The sequence below is a fragment of the Lycorma delicatula genome, chromosome 13 (genome assembly GCF_047948215.1).
Source record: "Lycorma delicatula isolate Av1 chromosome 13, ASM4794821v1, whole genome shotgun sequence".
NCBI lineage: Eukaryota > Metazoa > Arthropoda > Insecta > Hemiptera > Fulgoridae > Lycorma > Lycorma delicatula.
In genome coordinates this window covers 41,155,753-41,175,505 of record NC_134467.1, presented here as the reverse complement: position 1 = coordinate 41,175,505, position 19,753 = coordinate 41,155,753, and the positions used below count along the sequence as shown (strand labels likewise).

General features: G+C 34.6%; 1 protein-coding gene across 2 annotated transcripts in view; it reads right to left on the bottom strand.

The window, feature by feature from the left end:
- Nucleotides 1-776: 776 nt before the first annotated feature.
- Nucleotides 777-19,753, bottom strand: part of LOC142333732 (uncharacterized) — a 28,655-nt gene continuing 9,678 nt past the window's right edge. For both annotated transcript variants that reach the window (XM_075381179.1, XM_075381180.1), the window contains exons 2-5: nucleotides 18,359-18,435; nucleotides 12,440-12,829; nucleotides 6,172-6,600; nucleotides 777-1,023 (exon numbers count right to left, since the gene is read on the bottom strand). In XM_075381179.1, coding sequence (XP_075237294.1) covers nucleotides 923-1,023; nucleotides 6,172-6,600; nucleotides 12,440-12,829; nucleotides 18,359-18,416 — 978 coding nt within the window. In that variant the 5' untranslated portion in view covers nucleotides 18,417-18,435 and the 3' untranslated portion in view covers nucleotides 777-922. The remainder of the gene's footprint in view (nucleotides 1,024-6,171; nucleotides 6,601-12,439; nucleotides 12,830-18,358; nucleotides 18,436-19,753) is intronic.

The window sequence follows — 19,753 nt, the reverse complement described above, 5'->3', positions numbered from 1 at the left end:
TATTGATAAACGAAAGTAACTATATTTATGTGATTGAATTTAGGTACTTCTAAGAAAACGTTTACTTTACATAAATTATCCTGGTTAAAGGCTATGTTTCAAATAAGCCCCGCACCCTTATTTTTTCTCTCTAATTTCAAGAAAAAAAAGTGCGGGGGTACTCGGATAAATACGGTATTTATAAACTAGCGTTGAAATATATTGTCACAGAACAGCAAAATGATTTTTCCGTTCAAGTCCCCGACTAATTCTATATGAACTGTTGATTTCTAGACTAATAAATATTTCATCGTAAGCCTTAGTTGTTGTGATTTTCACAATATTCGTGCTTGTGGAATGTGTGTGTGGGCGCTTACCCCCCTCGTCACTCCTAAAGTAATGCTTTATTAGCGGTTTCCCAAGAGGCGGGGTCGCCAGGGGTTTAGTCGGTAGTGCCCAGGGATACATACGCAGTTTCTGTAACAGCTTGCGGAACCTGTTAGCGAGTCCGACACTACTTCAGCGCCCGTAAATGGGGTTCCTTCATCTCAAGAAAAAAAAAGGGAACTTATACTTAATACTGTTATGTGCTCAAATTTTTTAGCATATTTATTAATCATTAATAGCATTTCAACAGGAATTGAAACCAGAATAACTAGAATACCTTCCTTCTGTAATATTTGTATGGGAGTAATTTTTTTATTTCTGAAAGTAAAAAGATATTTTCCTTTTTTTTTGTTAGGAGTAGAGGAAAATATAAATAAAACAGATTAACAATAAATAATCACGAAAGATGATTATGGTAAAATAATTCCATTCTTTTTTGATTTTTATTTATTATTAGTAATATTACATATTTAATAAGGAATCTGAATTATCAATTAAATATTTAGTATGAATTTTTTATATATTCGAATTTTCCATATAGAATTTCAGTTACTTATTAAAAATTAGTTCGCTTTATAAGCTCAGTTGGCTTGCTTTGATATTTTCTATTCATTCCGTACTTTTTCGTTGAAAAAGTGAATTTTTTTCCGAAATCCTCTGGAAAATAAAAAAACATATAATTAATAAAACTGAAAGATAGAAATAATGCATAATGGATTAATACTTATTTTATTTTCATATTTTACACCATACGTACGATAGATTTTCAGGTGATTACCGATGTGTAATAACATTTTTCCTTACCGACATAATGAAATTTGGTAAAATTATTTAACTGTTTATTAAAGATAAATAAAACGATTCTAAAATGCGTTAAAATAGATTAATTTTGTATAAAAATGAACCAACATGATATAAATCGATATATTTAACTCGGCTTATATAGTTACGGAGAACCGATGTTTCGATATTGACATTATCGGTTGGTTCTTAAACTTTTTCCATAACACAGTGAACTTTCATCGTAGTCAACAGCCGATTTATTTTTTTATGCACAACTTGATCATAAAAATAATAAAAATCTATTACACACTATTAAAACTATTACACGCTACTGTGCTCACTGGAAAATCAGCCTGTAAAGGTCTATGTTTCTCATAGGAATATAACCACTGCTGTACTAAAAATATTTTGTTCGATCAGTGATAGAGAGACGATTGTTTCAACAAAGAAATTTATAACTACTGCATGAAAGTGAAGGTACTACCACTCTGCCTCGAAGTATTATCCGATAATCTATTATAGAATTGTAATTTTTATTAAATAAACTAGCAGACCCGGCAATGCTTCGCTATTGCCGAAGAGTGAAAGACAGAAAGTTTAAATGAACACAATTTAAAATTTGATTAAAAAACTGAACTTAACAAGTTTTACCTTTCACTTAATCTCCTTCCCCTCTTCCCATTCCAACTTCTCCCTTTCATCCTTCTCCCTCTCCCCTCTACAAGTTTTCTTTTTACCCTTTCCCGTTTTTAGCTTTTCTCTTTCCACCTTTTTCCCGTTTTCCCTTTTGTCCGCGCGTAAATAAGTCCATTAGTTTTTTGGTCTTTACCGGACAGACATACGATCATGCCTTTTATATATTTATATATATATATTTCTTGTGTGCGTGTGTATGAAAGTGAACTCCTCCTAAACGGCTGGACTGATTTTGATGAAATTTTGTGTGTGTGTTCAAGGGGATTCGAGAACGATTTAGATTCACAATTTGGTCCACTGAAAAATTTTTTTTTAATTAATTTTTTATTTATAAGTAGTTGTTGATTTTGGAATGTTTTACATTGGATCCGGCTGCATTACCATCGCAGTATCGAATATTCAATAATATTCTATTTTAATTTTAGTTTGTCTCGACAGTTCGTGCTTCAAATTGAGAAAAATATTTCGTAATTTTGTGTTATTATTGTGTTACAAAAAATCGCGAGAAAACAGTTTTTTAATAAATAAGAGGCTAATAAATCAGATGGAAATGTAAACAAAGGAAAACTAATCAGATCAATGCAAGATGGCCGCTGTCAAACACAACGACCAATCACAAAGAGCCCGTATGGCCGTTGCCAATGTAAACAAAATCACAACTGATTAAGTAACAAGTAGGCAGCACTGCGATCACGTTTAGAATTGTGCGCGTATTGAGAAATATTATATTATTATTTATTGAAATAACGTTTTGAAGTGTAATTAAAAAATATAAATTGTACAAATTTGTAAGGTACAGTATTGAAGTGAAAATGTTTTTTTAATTTATTTATGTGTTGTTGATGTTGAGATGGTTAAGGTTCACAATTGGGTCCGGTAGGCAGAGCTGCGATCGCGTTTTAGAGATTTTTTAAAATTTTTGGTTGATCAGTCAAACCCGGTAGTTGGTGCTGCGATCGGATTCTAGGAATTTTTTTTATTTTGTTGCTTTTTCGCATATCAGTTACTTGCGTCGTAGCTTGAATTAAATCCGATAGGTAGTGCTGTTTTGACAATTGGATTTATTTACATTCTGAATTTTATAAAGTTAAAGGTGAAATTTTATAAGGTTCCGTAATGTTTTGTAAGTTTCTTAATGTTCAATATTAATTGTAATGATTTTGCAGCCACAACACTTTTCGTTAAAAAATTATTTTTCACCGAATACTGTGATTAGAGAGTGGTGTGAATTAAATCAGATAGGTAGTGCTGTTGTTTTGCCATTTGCATTTATTTACATTCAATTACATATTAATTGTAATGATTTTGCAGCCACAACACTTTTCGTTAAAAAATTATTTTTCACCGAATACTGTGATTAGAGAGTGGTGTGAATTAAATCAGATAGGTAGTGCTGTTGTTTTGCCATTTGGATTTATTTACATTCTGACTTTTATAAAGTGAAAGGTTAAATTTTATTAAATTGCTAATCTTCAGTTTTTTAAAGTTTTATGAAACTTTCAATTGTTGTCATTTAATCTGTATGTATACCCAGATCTAGCAATAGCGAAGCATTGCCGAGTCTGCTAGAATTACGCGCTTATTGAGAATATTATATTATATTATTATTTATTGAAATAACGTTTTAAAGTTTAATTAAAAAATGTACATTGTGCAAATTTGTAAGGTGCAGTATTGAAGTGAGTATTTTACATGATTTTACATGAATTTTAATGAAGTATACACGGCATTCAATAACAATCAACTTAACCTACAAATTTAAATTGTCAGTTCTCATTTGATTCTATGCGACTTATGAAGTATTGAACGGCTATTTGAAAATAAAAATTTAAGTTTGTGAAATAAATTATAACATTTATAAAATTAAAATATAAGTTAGTTATAATGTAGTTTAAAGTATATTTAAAAAATTTAATTTATAATGTTTTAGCTGATTAATTTTATAAAAAGTTTTCTAAAATTATTTTTAATTTACAATTATCTAAAATTTGGTAAAATAGATGTTAAAATAAAGAATGATAAAAATTTTTACTAAAATGTTAACTACGTTACTTTTTTTACAGAGCTTTAATTTTTTTATTAATTGATTAATTAAGCTGTTACATGGTTATGAAACATCAAAATTATTAAATAAATAAAAAAATATGTAGGAGATACTTTCTTAGAATGATGTTAAGTGAAAATTAGTAGTAATGTGGATGAAAATTTATTAATTATACTAATTATTAATTTTACGACGTTTCGATTTTTTAATTCAATTTTTATCGGACATCTCAATATTTAGTGAAAATAAATATTAACCATACTACACATAATCAATCAATAAACCCATTACAATAATACAACAATCACAAACTGATAATATCATACTAATAGTCATTTTAATGAAATTTAGAACACATTCCTACTAATTTTAACTTAATTAAGTTACTTATGTTTATGTGTGTGCATTTATTACGAGAATAATGCCGCGTCAGGACAACGTCTGTCGGGTCCGCTAGTATATATATATATATATATATAGAGAGAGAGAGAGAGAGAGAGTGAGAGAGAGAGACAGAGAGAATAAAAAATCTGTTTATATATTTGTTTGTTTGTTTCGTAAATATCTCGACACCGGCCTCATCTAGCGTATATAGTTTTTGCAAAAATATTTCTTTTCACGTAACTAATATTCATATTCTGAATATGAACCAAATCGGTCCATAAATATAATTTTTCTTAATATCTCAACCCCAGCACCATCTAGCGGGTTCATTTTTTGCAGAGATAATTCTTTCCATGTGAGTAACACGTATTCTGAATATGAGGCAAATCGGACCATACATAGAATTTTTAGAAATATCTCGACGCTAGCGCCACCTAGCGGGTCGTCCAAACTAATTCAGAAACCTTCCCTGGCATGCGTCCAACCAATCCACAAAGTTTCATCGCTATCGGATGAACGACTTAGGAAGGCATAAAAGACATACAGACAGACAAACATTAATTTTTATATATATAGATTTAAGTATTTGTAAGACTTTTTTTACATGATTCGAGTCCGTAAACTCTGACCCGATGTTATTATTAATCTTCTATATATATATATATATATATATATATATATATATATAAATGAATGTTTGTTTGTTTGTCCTTCTTAAACCATTCGTCCGATTGCTATGAAACTTTGGTGAGTTTTTGTGGGCACGTTCGGGAAGGTTTCTGAATTAGTTTGAACCCGCTAGGTGGTGCTGGGGTCGAGATATTTCGAAAAATCGTTTTTATGATGGGTTTACGCGGGGAAAAGGAAAAATGGGGAAAATAAAAACGGGAAAAGAAGGAAGGATAGGGAAAGGAAAAAAAAGAGGGAGACAATGAAAAGGGAAAAGGGTGAAAGAACAGGAGAAAGGGGGAAAGAGAGAAAGGAAAGGTCAAATTTGTGAAGTTTCGTAATTTTTATTTTTTTAATGTTTTATCAGACTTTCAACTGTTTCATTAAATCTATATATATATATATATATATATATATATATATATGAATGGCAATGTTTTTATGTGTGTCCGCTATAGACTAAAATACTACTGGACCGATTTACGTGCGGGTTTTTGAAAAATGATCTGCGTTGCCCGGAGAAGGTTTAAAGCTATTTAAATCCTCGATCTGACCAGTAAAGAGAAATTTAGGGATATTTTGAACCGAATACTGTATTTAGAGAGTAATTTGAATTAAATCCGATAGGTTGTGCTGTTTTTCCAATCGGATTTATTTACATCCTGACTTTTATAAAGTGAAAGGTTAAAATTTGTGGAGTTCCATAATGTTCATTTTGTTAATGTTTTATCAAACTGTCAATTGTGTTAATTTAATATATATATATATATATATATATATATATATATATATATATATATATATATATATATATATACTCAAATCTAGCAAAAGCGAAGCATTGCCAGGTCTGCTAGTATAATATTAAAAAAAAACTTAAATCAAGAAAATCATCAACTATTTATAAATTTTAGATAGCAGTATAACTGGAAAAAATTATAAAAAAAAAATCCAGGTTAAACCTCACTTAAAGGTTAAGACATAAAAACATTAAACTGACATTCAGGTCGCTAAGTAAAGTCTACGTATCACTTTGTTACTAGTCGTCAAAGCTAAGAACGAATAGACAAATCCACTATAGTACTGGTTACAATAACTGAAGTAGGATCGGCATACCGTGAAAGGATTAGTGAACTGTAAATTGACGTTTCAGTCGCACCGTTTTGCGCGCCAGATGAACTCTCTATAATTTGACGATTAATTCTAACGTTACTTTTAATTTTACTTACCAATACTAAGAACGTCATTTATGCACGATTCCAGTTTTAGACTATTTCCTTCAGTAATTAAAGGTATGTTATTACTTTCTATTTTACTATATTGAGAACCTTCTTTTATTTTATTGGGTGTAGGAATCAAAGCGCATTGATTGAGCCATGACCGAACCGCTTCAAGATATGTTTGATAATTCATAAATATATTTCTAACCGTTTGGAGAAGCGTTTTATCATCTTCTAACGCCTTACCGGAGTTATAGATGTTATCTACTTCGTTTATTGCATCACTCACTTGTTTTAATTCATACGATAAGAAAAATTTAATGCAATTCATACAATCTTTTCTCCATTGGTCAATTTTAACTGTTGCTTGAAAAATCTCGTGATTTTCTAGATCATCTTGATAATGTTGCTGTATTGCACTTATCTCATACATAGTGACTGTAAAAAAAAAAAATTATATATAATATAAATAAATAAAAATATAAATATAAATATATATATATTGTTACGTTTTCACCCCCTCATGCCATCGGGAGCTGAAACCTAGCGGTGGCTAGGGTGCCCACAGCAAACTGTGGTTGTCAGACCATTACGCCACTCTACATCACAAGCTGCTCCCTCGAGCACTGTACGTAGCGTCTAATACTAGTTTACACTCATGCCTGACCCAAGGCGGTCGTGTCCGGATGGACTCTCTCAATTCTTATTCGGATGAACATTACCTGAAGTTTTATTTAACTTACGTTTGCTATCTTTAGCGTTAAGTTATAACAAGGTGTTGTCTTCATTCGTCACCTATGAACACATACAGTCCACCCTCGCTATAAAATCTACCGCAACGCGGTTGAAGAAGGGCGTCCCGTCGACATTGCAACATATATATATATATATATATATATATACGAGGTGCGACAATAAAGTAAGGAGACTGATGTGAAAAAAAATGTTGCTTACCGTTTTAGTCATGTTTAGTGTTGTCTCCTTCAAAGTAGTTCCCCTCTGATTGCACAAAATTATTCCAACGCTTCTGCTATTGATGGTAACATTTCTGGAACTCATCTTCTGTAATATCCTCCAAGACCCTCGTCACAGCTTTTAGGATATCTTGTGTTGTTTCAAAATGGTGTCCCTTGACCGCCATTTTGATTCTTGGAAATAGAAAAAAGTCGCACGGAGCGGTATCTGGTGAATAACGTGGCTGTGGTAGTACTGAAATTTGTTTTGAGGTTAAAAATTGCTGTACTGACAGAGCAGTATGGGATGGCGCATTATCGTGATGTAGAAATCCAATTATCAGCAATGTTGGCACGGATACGAAGAACTCGTTTACGAAGTCTTTCTAAAATTTCTTTGTAGAAATATTGGTTAACTGTTTGTTCAGGAGGCACCCACTCTTTATGAACAATTCCCTTTTCTTTTTTTTTTTGTTTCCCTACTCTCCCCGACCGGATATCCATTTAAGTATACTCAGTCGGGGAGAGTGTCCTTCTACTCAAAGGGGGCGTCCCCTACCCACCGGCTTTACATCCGGCACGGCAGGTTGGCCCCCCCGGTCTTGGATCTTGTTTTATTTTTTGCCTGCCTCTAATTCCCCGCGTTAGGGCCAAGGTCCGGCGATGCCGTTCCCCAGCTCCTCCGCAGGGAACCGGGTCTGGGTCTTTACGCCTATGCCTCTAACCGACGGTACCCATCCCACAAAGCGCCTAGACGCCCGCAGGGAGACACACCGCCGGCCGGGACTTCGTCTTTTCTTTTATTCCCATCTCCCCTGGAGTTCTCCAGGGGAGAACTCCATGAACAATGTTCTGTTCTCCATGAACAATTCCCTTGGAATCGAAGAAGCACACAAGCATGCTTTCACAAGTGCATTTCATTTTTGACTTTGACATGCGACCTTTTTTTGGTCTGGATGATCCCTTTGAGCACCGTTGCGAACTTTGGCGTTTTGTCTCTGGATCGTATTGAAAAAAATCAACCTTCATAACCAGTGATATCACGGCTCAACAAATCTGAATTGATTTCCGTTTGCTCTAACAGATCGGCTACCACATTTTTCCGTGTTTCTCGCTGTTGTGTGAGATTTTTGGGGACCATTTTTGCACAAATCTTTCTCGTACCAAGATCTTCAATTAATATTAGACGAACCGTTTCTCGATCGATGTTGAGTTCTTCTGCGATCATTTTCACGGATAATCTTCGATCAGATCATACGATTTCACGCACCCTGGTCAAGTTGACATCTGTCCGTGAGGTTGATGGTCGTCCACTGCGGTCTTCATCTTCAACATTCGTTCTGCCTTCACTAAAAATTGTATGCCACCGATAAACTTGAGCTTTTGACATAACCTCCTCTCCAAAAGCCTTCTGAAGCTTACCGTAAATTGTCGTCGCGTTTTCACCCGATTTAACACAAAAATAAATGGCATACCGTTGCCTAATATTTTGCGGTTTCATTTCTGTGACGAGAGACACAAACACGTGTTCACTTATTACAGCACAACTCACGACTGAGCAGTTGCATCAGTGTTCCGCTTGGACTAGAAGTAGCTTATAGACCAAGGTCAAAGATGGTGTGCCTACGCAAGCTGCAGGGTTGCCACATCTTGCAAAGAAAAATCAGTCGCATTACTTTATTGTCGTACCTCGTATATATACACACATGGAAAAAGCCAGGTGCAAGGTTTCAGATAGATTATATTATGGTTAAGCAAAGATTTAGAAATCAACTGCACAGCTTATCCTAGAGCAGCCATTGATAGCAACCATAATTTAGTGATAATGAACTGTAGATTAGGGTTTAAAAACCTGAAGAAAAGGTATCAGATGAACCGGTGGAATTTATAGAAGCTTGAGTAAAGAAGATTTTTAAGGAGGACATCGCAAGAGGTCTGAATAAAAAATATAAGGTAAAAAATGTAGAAGAAAAATCAGAGAATGATTGAAACGAAATTTTTAAATCAGCAGAAGCGAACTTAGGCGAAACAAAGAGCACTGGTAGAAAACCTTGGATATCAGAAGATATATTACAGCTGATGGATAACATAGAAAATATATGAATGCTAGTGATGAAGAAAGTAACAGGAACTATCGACAGTTAAGAAATACTATAAACAGGAAGTGCAAACTAGCGAAAGAAGAGTGGTTTAAAGAAACGTTATCAGAAGTGGAAAGAGAAATGAACATTTGTAAAAGAGACGGAGCATAGAGAAATGTTAAGGAAAATTTTGGGGTAAATAAATTAAAATCCAATAATGTGTTAAACAAAGATGGTACACCGATTTATAATACGAAAGGTGGGTGGAATATATTGAAGAGTTATACGGAGGAAATGAATTAGAAAATGATGTTATAGAGGAAGAAGAGGAAATTGAAGAGGATGAAATGGGAGAAACAATACTGAGATCTGAATTTAAGAGAGCATTAAAAGATTTGAATAGCAAAAAGAGGCTCCTGGGATAGACGAAATACCGGTAGAATTACAACATAGTACAGGTGAGGAAGCGATAGATAGAGTGTAAAAACTGGTATGTAATATTTACGAAAAAGCGGAAGTTCCGTAAGACTTCAAAAACAGTGTTATAGTCATGATACCAAAGAAAGGAGGAGCAGATAAATGTGAAGAATACAGAATAATTAGTTTAACTAATCATTCATCAAAAATATTATCTAGAATTCTGTACAGAAAAATTGAGAGGAGAGTGGAAGAAGTGTTAGAAGACAGATTTGGTTTCAGGAAAAGTATAAGGACAAGGGAACCAATTTTAGGCCTCAGATTAATAGTAGAAGGAAGATTAAAGAAAAACAAACTAATATACTTGGCATTTATAGACGTAGAAAAGGCATTCGATAACGTAGACTGGAATAAAATGTTAAGTATTTAAAAAAAATTAGAGTTCACGTACAGAGATTTAAACACAGTTGCTACATTTACAGGAACCAAATAGCAACAGTAATAATTAAAGAATGTAAGAAAGAAGTCGTAATAAAAAAGAGAGTCCGACAAGGATGTTGCGTTCTCGTTACTTTTTAATCTTAATATAGAAATAGAAGTTAATGATGTTAAAGAACAATTTAGATCCGGAGCAACAGTACAAGGTGAAAAGATAAAGATGCTACGATTTGCTGATGATATAGTAATTCTAGCCGAGAGTAAAAAAGATTTATAAGAAACAATGAACGGTATGGATGAAGTCCTACGCAAGAACTACCGCATGAAAATAAACAAGAACAAAACGAAAGTAATGAAATTAGTAGAAATAATGTAGATGAACCACAGAATATAAAAATAAGAAGAGAAATGATTATGGAAGTAGAAGAATTTTGTTATTTGGGAAGTAGAATTACTAAATATGAACGAAGCAGGGGCGATATAAAATAACGAATAGCACAGGCAAAACGAGCGTTCATTCAAAAATATAATTTGTTTACATCTAAAATTAATTTAAATTTCAGGAAAACATTTTTGAAAGTATATGTTTGGAGCGTAGCTTTATATGGAAGTGAAACTTGATCGATCGGAGTTCCTGAGAAGAAAAGATTAGGAGCTTTTGAAATGTGGTGCTGTAGGAGAATGTTCAAAATCAGATGGGTGGATAAAGTGACAAAAAAGAGGTGTTGCGGCAAATAGATGAAGAAAGAAGCATTTGAAAAAATATAGTTAAAAAAAGAGACAGACTTATAGGCCACATATTAAGGCATCCTGGAATAGTCGCTTTAATATTGGAGGGACAAGTAGAAGGAAAAAATTGTGCAGGCAGGCAACGTTTGGAATATGTAAAACAAATTTTTAGGGATGTAGGATGTAGGGGGTATACGAATGAAACGACTGGCACTAGATAGGTAATCTTGGCAGAGCTGCATCAAACCAGTCAAATGAATGAAGACAAACTATATATATATATATATATATATATATATATATAAACTGGACTGGATTGAGGCAAGGAGACGGCCTCTCACCACTCCTTTTTAACTGCGCCCTCGAATTTGTCATGAGAAAATGGTATGAAATAAATCCCAAAAATATAAAAATGGGTACTAAGAAAAACTCCATCGCACTAAATTGCCTAGGATTTGCAGATGACCTCGCTCTTTTAGCAAATAATATTCAAGAAGCCAAAATACATATCACGAGCCTTCAGAACCTACCACAAAAGATAGGGCTTAAAATCTCTTTCGAAAAAACTGAACTAATGGCCATAGATCTCTGGTAATAGACCGCATTTCGGTAAACAATCAGAAAATTAAAATAGTAAAACAATTTGAATATCTAGGGGAAATAATAACTTATTTTAAATGAAAAAGTGACATGGCAAAACAGGACAAATAAAATGATTAAATCCCAAAAATTAACTCGGTCAACATATAACAAAAAATGCCTTTCGACTAAAACAAAACTGAAACATTATAAAACTGTAGTTCAGCCAGAAGTCACCTACGGAAGCGAGACCCTTTTCAAAATCACTCAGAAAAATCGAATCGATAAAATTCTGAAAATAGAGAGGAGAATTGTCAGAACGTGTATCAATAAAAAACACCAAAAAGAAGGCCGATGGTGGATTGTGCCAAATAAGGTGGTGTATCGAGAAATAGAGCCTGTTACTGATACTATGCGTAAAAAAAGAATCTCTTTTTTTGGTCATCTCATAAGGACACCGGAAACAAGACTGGCAAGAAATATCATTGAAAAGCTCTGTTTCCAAAAGCTAGAAGTAGGATGGATCAAAGAAATTAGAGAAGATATGAAAGAATTGGAAATTTCCCTGACTGACCTACAGAATATAACTTTCTGTTTCCTGTTTAGCCTCCGGTAACTACCGTTTAGATAATACTTCAGAGGATGAATCAGGATGATATTGTATGAGTGTAAATGAAGTGTAGTCTTGTACATTCTCAGTTCGACCAATCCTGAGATGTGTGGTTAATTGAAACCCAACCACCAAAGAACACCGGTATCCACGATCTAGCATTATAATTATTATAAATAAATTGTAAACGTATTTAAACATGAATTAGGTAATGTAGAAATACATTTTTAATTGAAAGAGCATAGATAGAGAAATGAATGAAAATTTTAGAGACAGAGCATTGTCAAAGAGTGTATTGATTTTATAAAATACAAAACTGAAATGAACAGAGATGGTACAACTGGGTTCTGTATGTAAATTGTAAAATAAATTCTTTGTCTATAGAAAAACAGAAGATGATATGAAAACATTATATAATTATAAGTTTCTTAAAAACAAAAAATTGCCGTTATCCAAAAAAAAATACTTACATTCTTTTTTAATAAAGTTAGACAAGCAAGCCTCCATATTTTTCGGGTAAATTGAACTAACCATTTCGTTATAATTTGCAGTCGAATATATCTCGTAAAATGTCTTTCTAGTGTCAGTCGGATAGCCTGTTGTACATAAATTCTCCCATATTGCGAAATTGTTCTTAATTTCTTCAAATCCAGATATACAGTTTTTCTCAACTATTTCTCTATCCTTAGGTCGATTTAATAAAAAAAGTAAATTTAACTGTTTATTAATTTCTGCAAGTATACATTGATAACAGCTGATTTGTGTATGATATATATTTTCGTTTTGAAATGATGCCATAATAGTAGTTTTTAATTCTGTGTAATATGTTTTGTATTCTTTGATATCTATTTCACCATCAGCTGAAACAATACAAACAAAGACGTCAATAAATTCATTTCGCTGAGAAAAAACTAAGTATTAGATTCTTTGATTATAACTACTATCAATCCGACTTTGCTGAAAAAGTTATGTAACTGGCTAATGACGGTTTAGTTCTTGACATATTGTAATTTAGTTGGAAACTTAAATGAAACACTAAAGTATGTAAACGTGCTCATAAAGAGTTATATAAAAAAATTATTCTCTCTGAACAAGATTATAAGATACGGGACCAATGGGGTCCGGTTTGACAAATTGTACCCTAAATTAAATACCTTTAATGCGTCGTTATTAAAATACAGGTTTTCCCATATAAAACGCAACTCATCAATCACTCATCCATGAAATTTCAAAAGTCAAGCTTACTCCCCTACTCGTTACTGAAATGGACTCGTCCAACATCTGAACATCGCGAGGACGCAGTAGAACACTACCGATAGCAACAACAATGCAATCATAACGTTCAATGTATCGCTAGAGACAAAATGGTGTTTTCGCTAGATGAACGTGTTTTCATTGTCGAGTCGTACTTCAGTACGAAATCAGCGGTTGCAGTGCAAGATTTGTTTCGCCATAAGTACCCGGATAAACCGGCTCCTTACAAAACATCAGTATTAAGGTTAGTCGCAAAATTTAGAGAGACCGGTTCTGTTAATAACAAGGAACACAAAAGATCTGCATCGGTGTTGAATACAGATACGGTCGCTGAAATCAAAGACCCGATTACTCGCCTCGCCAAATAAATCGATCGGACGTTTGTCTGTTGAAATTAATTTGTCTAAATCAACTGTTCACCGGGCGACCAAACGATTACAATTACGACCGCATTCAAACGGTTCATCGAATTCTTGAGCCCGACAAAGAAAAACGGCTACAATATTGTCAACGGTTCCGTCGATTTATGCGTGAAAGAATTAACGTTATGGATTCGTTATTTTTCTCAGATGAAGCACGGTTTCATTCGGATGGCTACGTAAACAGCCAAAACAGTAGAATTTGTAGCGTTGAAAATCCCCACGTTTATCACGAAAAACAATTACACCCGCAGAAGTTGGGCGTGTGGTGCGCGATATCGCGGAAGAAAATAATCGGTCCTGTTTTTTCGAGTACACCATTAATGCAGAACGATATCAGGATTTTTGTTTCGGTTCATTGCACTCTTGGAAGAGGAAGACAGACACTGCTGGTTACAACATGACGGTGCGACATCGGACTACGCAGGTTCAACTTCTGATTTCATCGAGGAATTCTTTGGTAATCGTGTTATCGGTCGAGGCTTGTGGCCACCAAGATCGCCAGATTTGACTGCGGCGGATTTTTTCTACGGGATTACTTCAAAGAAAAAGCCTACAGCAACAAACCAAGAACACTTGAACAATTGAAAGTCGATATTGAACAAGCTGTATTAAATATCCAGCCACAAACTTTGAAAAAAGTTGCAACATACGCTGTAAAAAGAATTGAATGAAGCTTGTATTCAAGAAGATGGCGGCCACTTCTAACATTTACTCTAAATGTAAGGTAATGGATGGAAATAATAAAAATTCCATTTACATTTACACATGCCTTTATATTATTTCAATACCTACCAATATAAGGTTGGGTTGCGTTTTATATGGGACACCTTGTATGTCGTTCGAAATTCGATAAATATCGGTTAATCTAGAGCCTAGGTATTAAAAAAATAATAATTAAGTGACAAATGATGTGTTGCGGCAAATAGATGAAGAAAGAAGCATTTGGAAAAATATATTTAAAAGAAGAGACAGACTTATAGGCCACATACTAAGGCATCCTGGAATAGCCGCTTAAATAATTGAGGGACAGGTAGAAGGAAAAAATTGTATGGTCAGGTCACGTTTGGAATATGTAAAACAAATTGATAAGAAGGTAGGATGTAGGGGGTGTACCGAAATGAAACGACTGGCACTAGATAGGGAATCTTGAGAGCTGCATCAAACCAGTCAAATGACTGAAGACAAAAAAAAACTGATGTAGAAAAACTAAAGAAAATTTAGGTTATTATTTTCCACTACTAAATGAAATTTCCAAATACTTGGTTTTGTATTAATTAATACAAATTAATATTAATCAATTAATATTAATTAATCTTTGGTTTTAGATTAATTCTAATGTAATGAAATCATCTAATTATAAGAAATTGAGTCCGAGTCCAGAAACGACAAGAAAAACCTTTTACGGGAATTTCAATGAGACCAAAATAAGAAATAAATTAGTGGAAAAATTATTGTGCCTGAAAAACGTTATCGAAGATTTCTTTTTTTGAGGAGAAGATTATGATTTCTGATGAACTTTCATTGTAAAATTATAATTATATGTTTAAATAAATTAAAAAAAGTTTATAAAAATTGGATATTTTTAACTTTGATCGGCTCCCCACCTCAATATTAATTCCAGTATTTTTTAGGTAGATTTCATAAGAAACCTACCTTTCGTAATGGGTACCATAGTTCAACTTCCGGAAAATTTCGACATATATTCGCGTTTCACAACCCCACAGACCCCAAAACCACCGTCAGTTCAAAAGTTTATACATATATATATTTCACTTTCTTGTGCAATTAGTATTACGGTAGTTAATGTGTCACAATTTTGCGCCAATCACTTTCAAATTGATAAATAAATATAACGACCCAAAATATCGGTCCAGTTCGTTAATGGGTAAAATTGAACCATAGGGGTAAAAATGAGGGGGGTCATTTTTGAAAAAAAATATCGCTATAACTTTCTTATTAAGTAAAATATTGAACTCGTTTAAAGTTCCTACTACTCTTTAGATAAGGGTCTAAAATGTATCTAAGTGAAGTCTTTTGATATCACTAACCATTGGTCCAGGAGATGGAAAAAATGGGGTTTTGAAGACAAAAATTCATATCTTCCTTAATAGGTACAGCATCGAATTAGTTTAAATCGTTAGACCAGTGCTTCCAAAAGATCTCCACAAAGAGGAGACCTTGACTGACCCACTCTCGATACCTGCAGCTGTAGAAATACCTGCTCTCACCTCTTCTTCCGTAGCTAGCTTATCGAGATTCTTCACCGGAGCGATACATGGCGCCCCCTCCTTCCACCATCATCACGTCGGGAATTTTCTTTGTTAAGACCTTCCTTAGCTTGTTGACTTCCTTCTTCTTCCCTTTAACCTTAATACGTAGCTGTTCATGTATGACTTTTCTAACTGAGAGCACTTCACTTGCCTCCTCGTTAGCGATACTGCTCTTTACATCACGCAGAAGATCCGCGTAAATCCGCCCCTCATCACGAACCACTAATGTTTGAGTCTCTGTAGTAGTCGCTTGCTCTTTCCTGCAGAATTCGCCACATCCTTAGCAGCGGTACTGACTGTTTTAAGGGAGTACTTGCATTCCGCTCGCCTTGCCATGTACTCCGCAACTTTCCTTAAGCTCTTACCAAGCGTGTTACCCGGCACTCTGACACACAAGGAAGGCTGCGGTGTGGCATTAATCTTCTACAATGCACGGTAGAAATCCCGCATTGCTGCCTCTTCACCCTTGGATGAGTCCACGACTATACATATGCTCGCTTCTCCGCTACCTCTACTCCCTCCCCAAGAATCACCACAGGTCTGGAACACTCAGCAATAACAAGTCCTGCCTTTAGTTTGTTCTCAGTTTCAAGCTGCTCGAGCACCTTAAACGCCACAAAGACGGACCTCACAGCTCTCTTTCTGTCTGTGGCCACCAGATTTGCAACATGAATAGATCCACCATCCGCCGTTGGGTCAGAAGATATGGCCACGCGGGCCTATTGCCACTACCTCATCCTCGCTACCAACATTCTTATCGAGAAGATTTTTCACCTTCTCGAGTCCCTTGTTGGACGTAGTCTGGGTGGCCGCATTGATAGCCATCACACGCTCACCTGTTTGTCTGGCCGCACTTTTCAGGTCTTCCATCATCTCTTGTAGTTCAGCAAGACCGGACTTTAATTCTTTCTTGGTACTGAGGTCAACATGTTGTAGCATGCTGATCACCTTACCTTGTCCACTGTATCAGCAAACGGATCAGCCTCTCCATCGTTCTCCCCATCCAACCCCTTCCGGTCAAGGGATCCCATCCTCTTAGACAACTTAATCAACAATCTTGTCACCCTCGGGTTACTTATGAAGGAGTTTTCTTTCTCATCCATTGCCCACTGACTTTGTAATTTTCTTAATTTCCGACTCTCGAAATTTTTAAGGGTTTTTTAAACCTGAAACCTTTTCCGGACTCCGAAGAGTCAACTTTCTAGTTTTTAGGCGCTTCGTTATTTCCCCATCTTTTCCAATAGTGGGAGACCTCGAAATACTCTTACAAGGTTTAAAGATTGCCTCTTCTGTCATTCCTGTTCAGTTGCAAACCGAAAATTTTCTTTTAAGCAAGATTTCCGAACACTCTGTATTTGTGTTGTTCAAGACCCCAGAAGCACAAAACCGTCCCGGAGATCCTTTTCGACCCGAATGGACCAATAGAAAAATTTGTTTTCGCAGGAGCGACGGAAACCCACTAGCCAATTTAGGATTAACTGATAAATGACGTCAACAGAGAAGCAACAATGAATAAAAATAATGAGGTAAAAACTCTTAAAAATACATAAATACTAGAACTACCACCCACGTAGTGCGTACCAAACCAATACCCGACCTACTGCATTATTCCTCTCGTTCTAGGCAGACGCTAACCTGTATTCCGTATGTCAACGTAGTCGGCAGATACAGCCCCGTGATAAGTACTTATTTTCTCTCAAAAATAATACCTGGGGGACCCAAAATCGGGAGTTATTACCAGTCTAGTTCGACAAAAACACGAAATGTAGTCACCACGTGCGAACCGAAAGTAACTCAGAAAAAGCTTAAAAATAATTATTTTAATATAAAAGTTATATGAATTTACTTAACTAAACTTATTCTAAAGCACTAAGCACCAATAAAATAATAAATTAACGTAGTTTTCCAAAAATCGGCCCGTAAACACACATGGTGGACCGGAAATTGTTCAAACAACGACTTACAAATTAAGAGTTTTAAAATAAAAATTATATTTACTCACTTAACTAAACCTACTGTTTTAAACACTGTTCATGCTTCCTAAGGATAGCTAACAGAACAAAAAAGTTGGTCAACACATGGTCCTACTTAGCCACGTGGTTACGCACTTCAATTATTAAAACGTTAAATAACTTGAAAAGTAACGATTTTAGTTTAATAATTCATACACTAAAGTGTTCCCCGCACCTAACACTATTTACTTTCCCTACAAAAACAAAAAGCAAACTCATTTTTTAGTACTAAATTTTACAAAAAACACGGAGCACCGAAAACATACGTCCACCATGCACAGTGAAACTAAACTCGATTGCAGCATACCTGCTTTAGAAATTTGATGATAGAAAAGTAATAATTTTTCCGTAGCTTAAATATTTCGTTACGGTATTAAACATTTTTGTTTTACTAGTATTTAATTATTTTAATATAAATTAGAATTATTTACCTTCATTAAAATAAACAACGGAAAGTAGTACTATTAAAATCAATTTAATCGGAGCCATTTTATCTTCGTTGCAAAATCTAAAAATAAAAAAAAGTTTTAATATTTTAGTTTTGTTTGTTTTTTTATAACTTTATTTATTTTTATAAATCTAATTTCAAGTAAACTACAATTAATTTGAATTGGACAAAACCAATGGATGAGTGTCAAGATAGAGGATTAAAATTAACCAAACGAAGTCGAATCATGTTATATTCGCAGTAAGTTATTCTTATACAGAGTGATTATTTAGTCCTGTTACCCAATTTTAAATGTAATTTAAGAACGGGAAATTTAGGTGGAACAAAAATATGTATTTGTTACTTACAAAAGAGATTTAATAAAAAGCTATTACTTACATAATTGCTAAAGAATATGCTCAAAATTCCCATCCCTTGCGGTTATACACGCATGGACTCTTTCCAGCATATTAGCAGAAACATTTTTAAGAGTTGCATTGGAAATATTCGTGATTAAGTCTGTAATGTTGACGTCATCACTAGGGTGAGGATTGTTTTTGAAGGCCTCGGACTTAATACAGCTCCACAAAAAGTAGTCAGGAGATGTGAGGTCTGGGGACCTTGGAGGCCATAAACCCTTGCTTATTATTCGATCATCAAAGAACTCCTGCAGAAAATCCACGGTTTCTCGAGACGTGCGGCATGTAACGCCGTCTTGCTAAAACCGGCAATACCGTTCTTGAGGTTCCAGGAGGGACACAAATTGGCGCACAATATTCCTGTATACTTCACCATTTACTGTCTGTTCGAAGAATACGGGTCCGACTATACGACGACGAGATATCGCACACCACACACCAATTTTTTCAGGATGCAAAGATTTGTCTTGTAAAGCGTTACGATTTTCAACCACCAAAATTCGACAGTTTTGACTGTTCACATAACCGTCGAGATGGATCCAAGTTTCATCGCTAAAGAACACTGTGTTTAAAAATTCGATTCCGTTATCGTTTATGAGAGACCTAAACCGACGGCAATATTGCAACAGCTTGTTTAAATCTGTAGGCTGAAGCTCTTGGACTAATCGTACGCGATACGGATACAATTTCAATTTTTTAGCAGCTTTCTGATCACTCGAATATACAAACCGACTTGCGTGGAAAGTTTTCGTAAACTTTTCCATGGAGAATCGAACAATCTTGTTTTCACATTCTCTAAAACGTCATCTGTCAAGCGAATCGGTCGACCGCTACGTTTTCTGTCGCAAACACTACCCGTCTCTCGAAATCGGTTTTCTAGCCTAGAAATTGACATTTTTTTCTGGGGGAGGAACACCAGCAAATTTAATTTGAAATGATTATTTTACACTCGCGTACGATTTCGTAGCAAAATATTATTC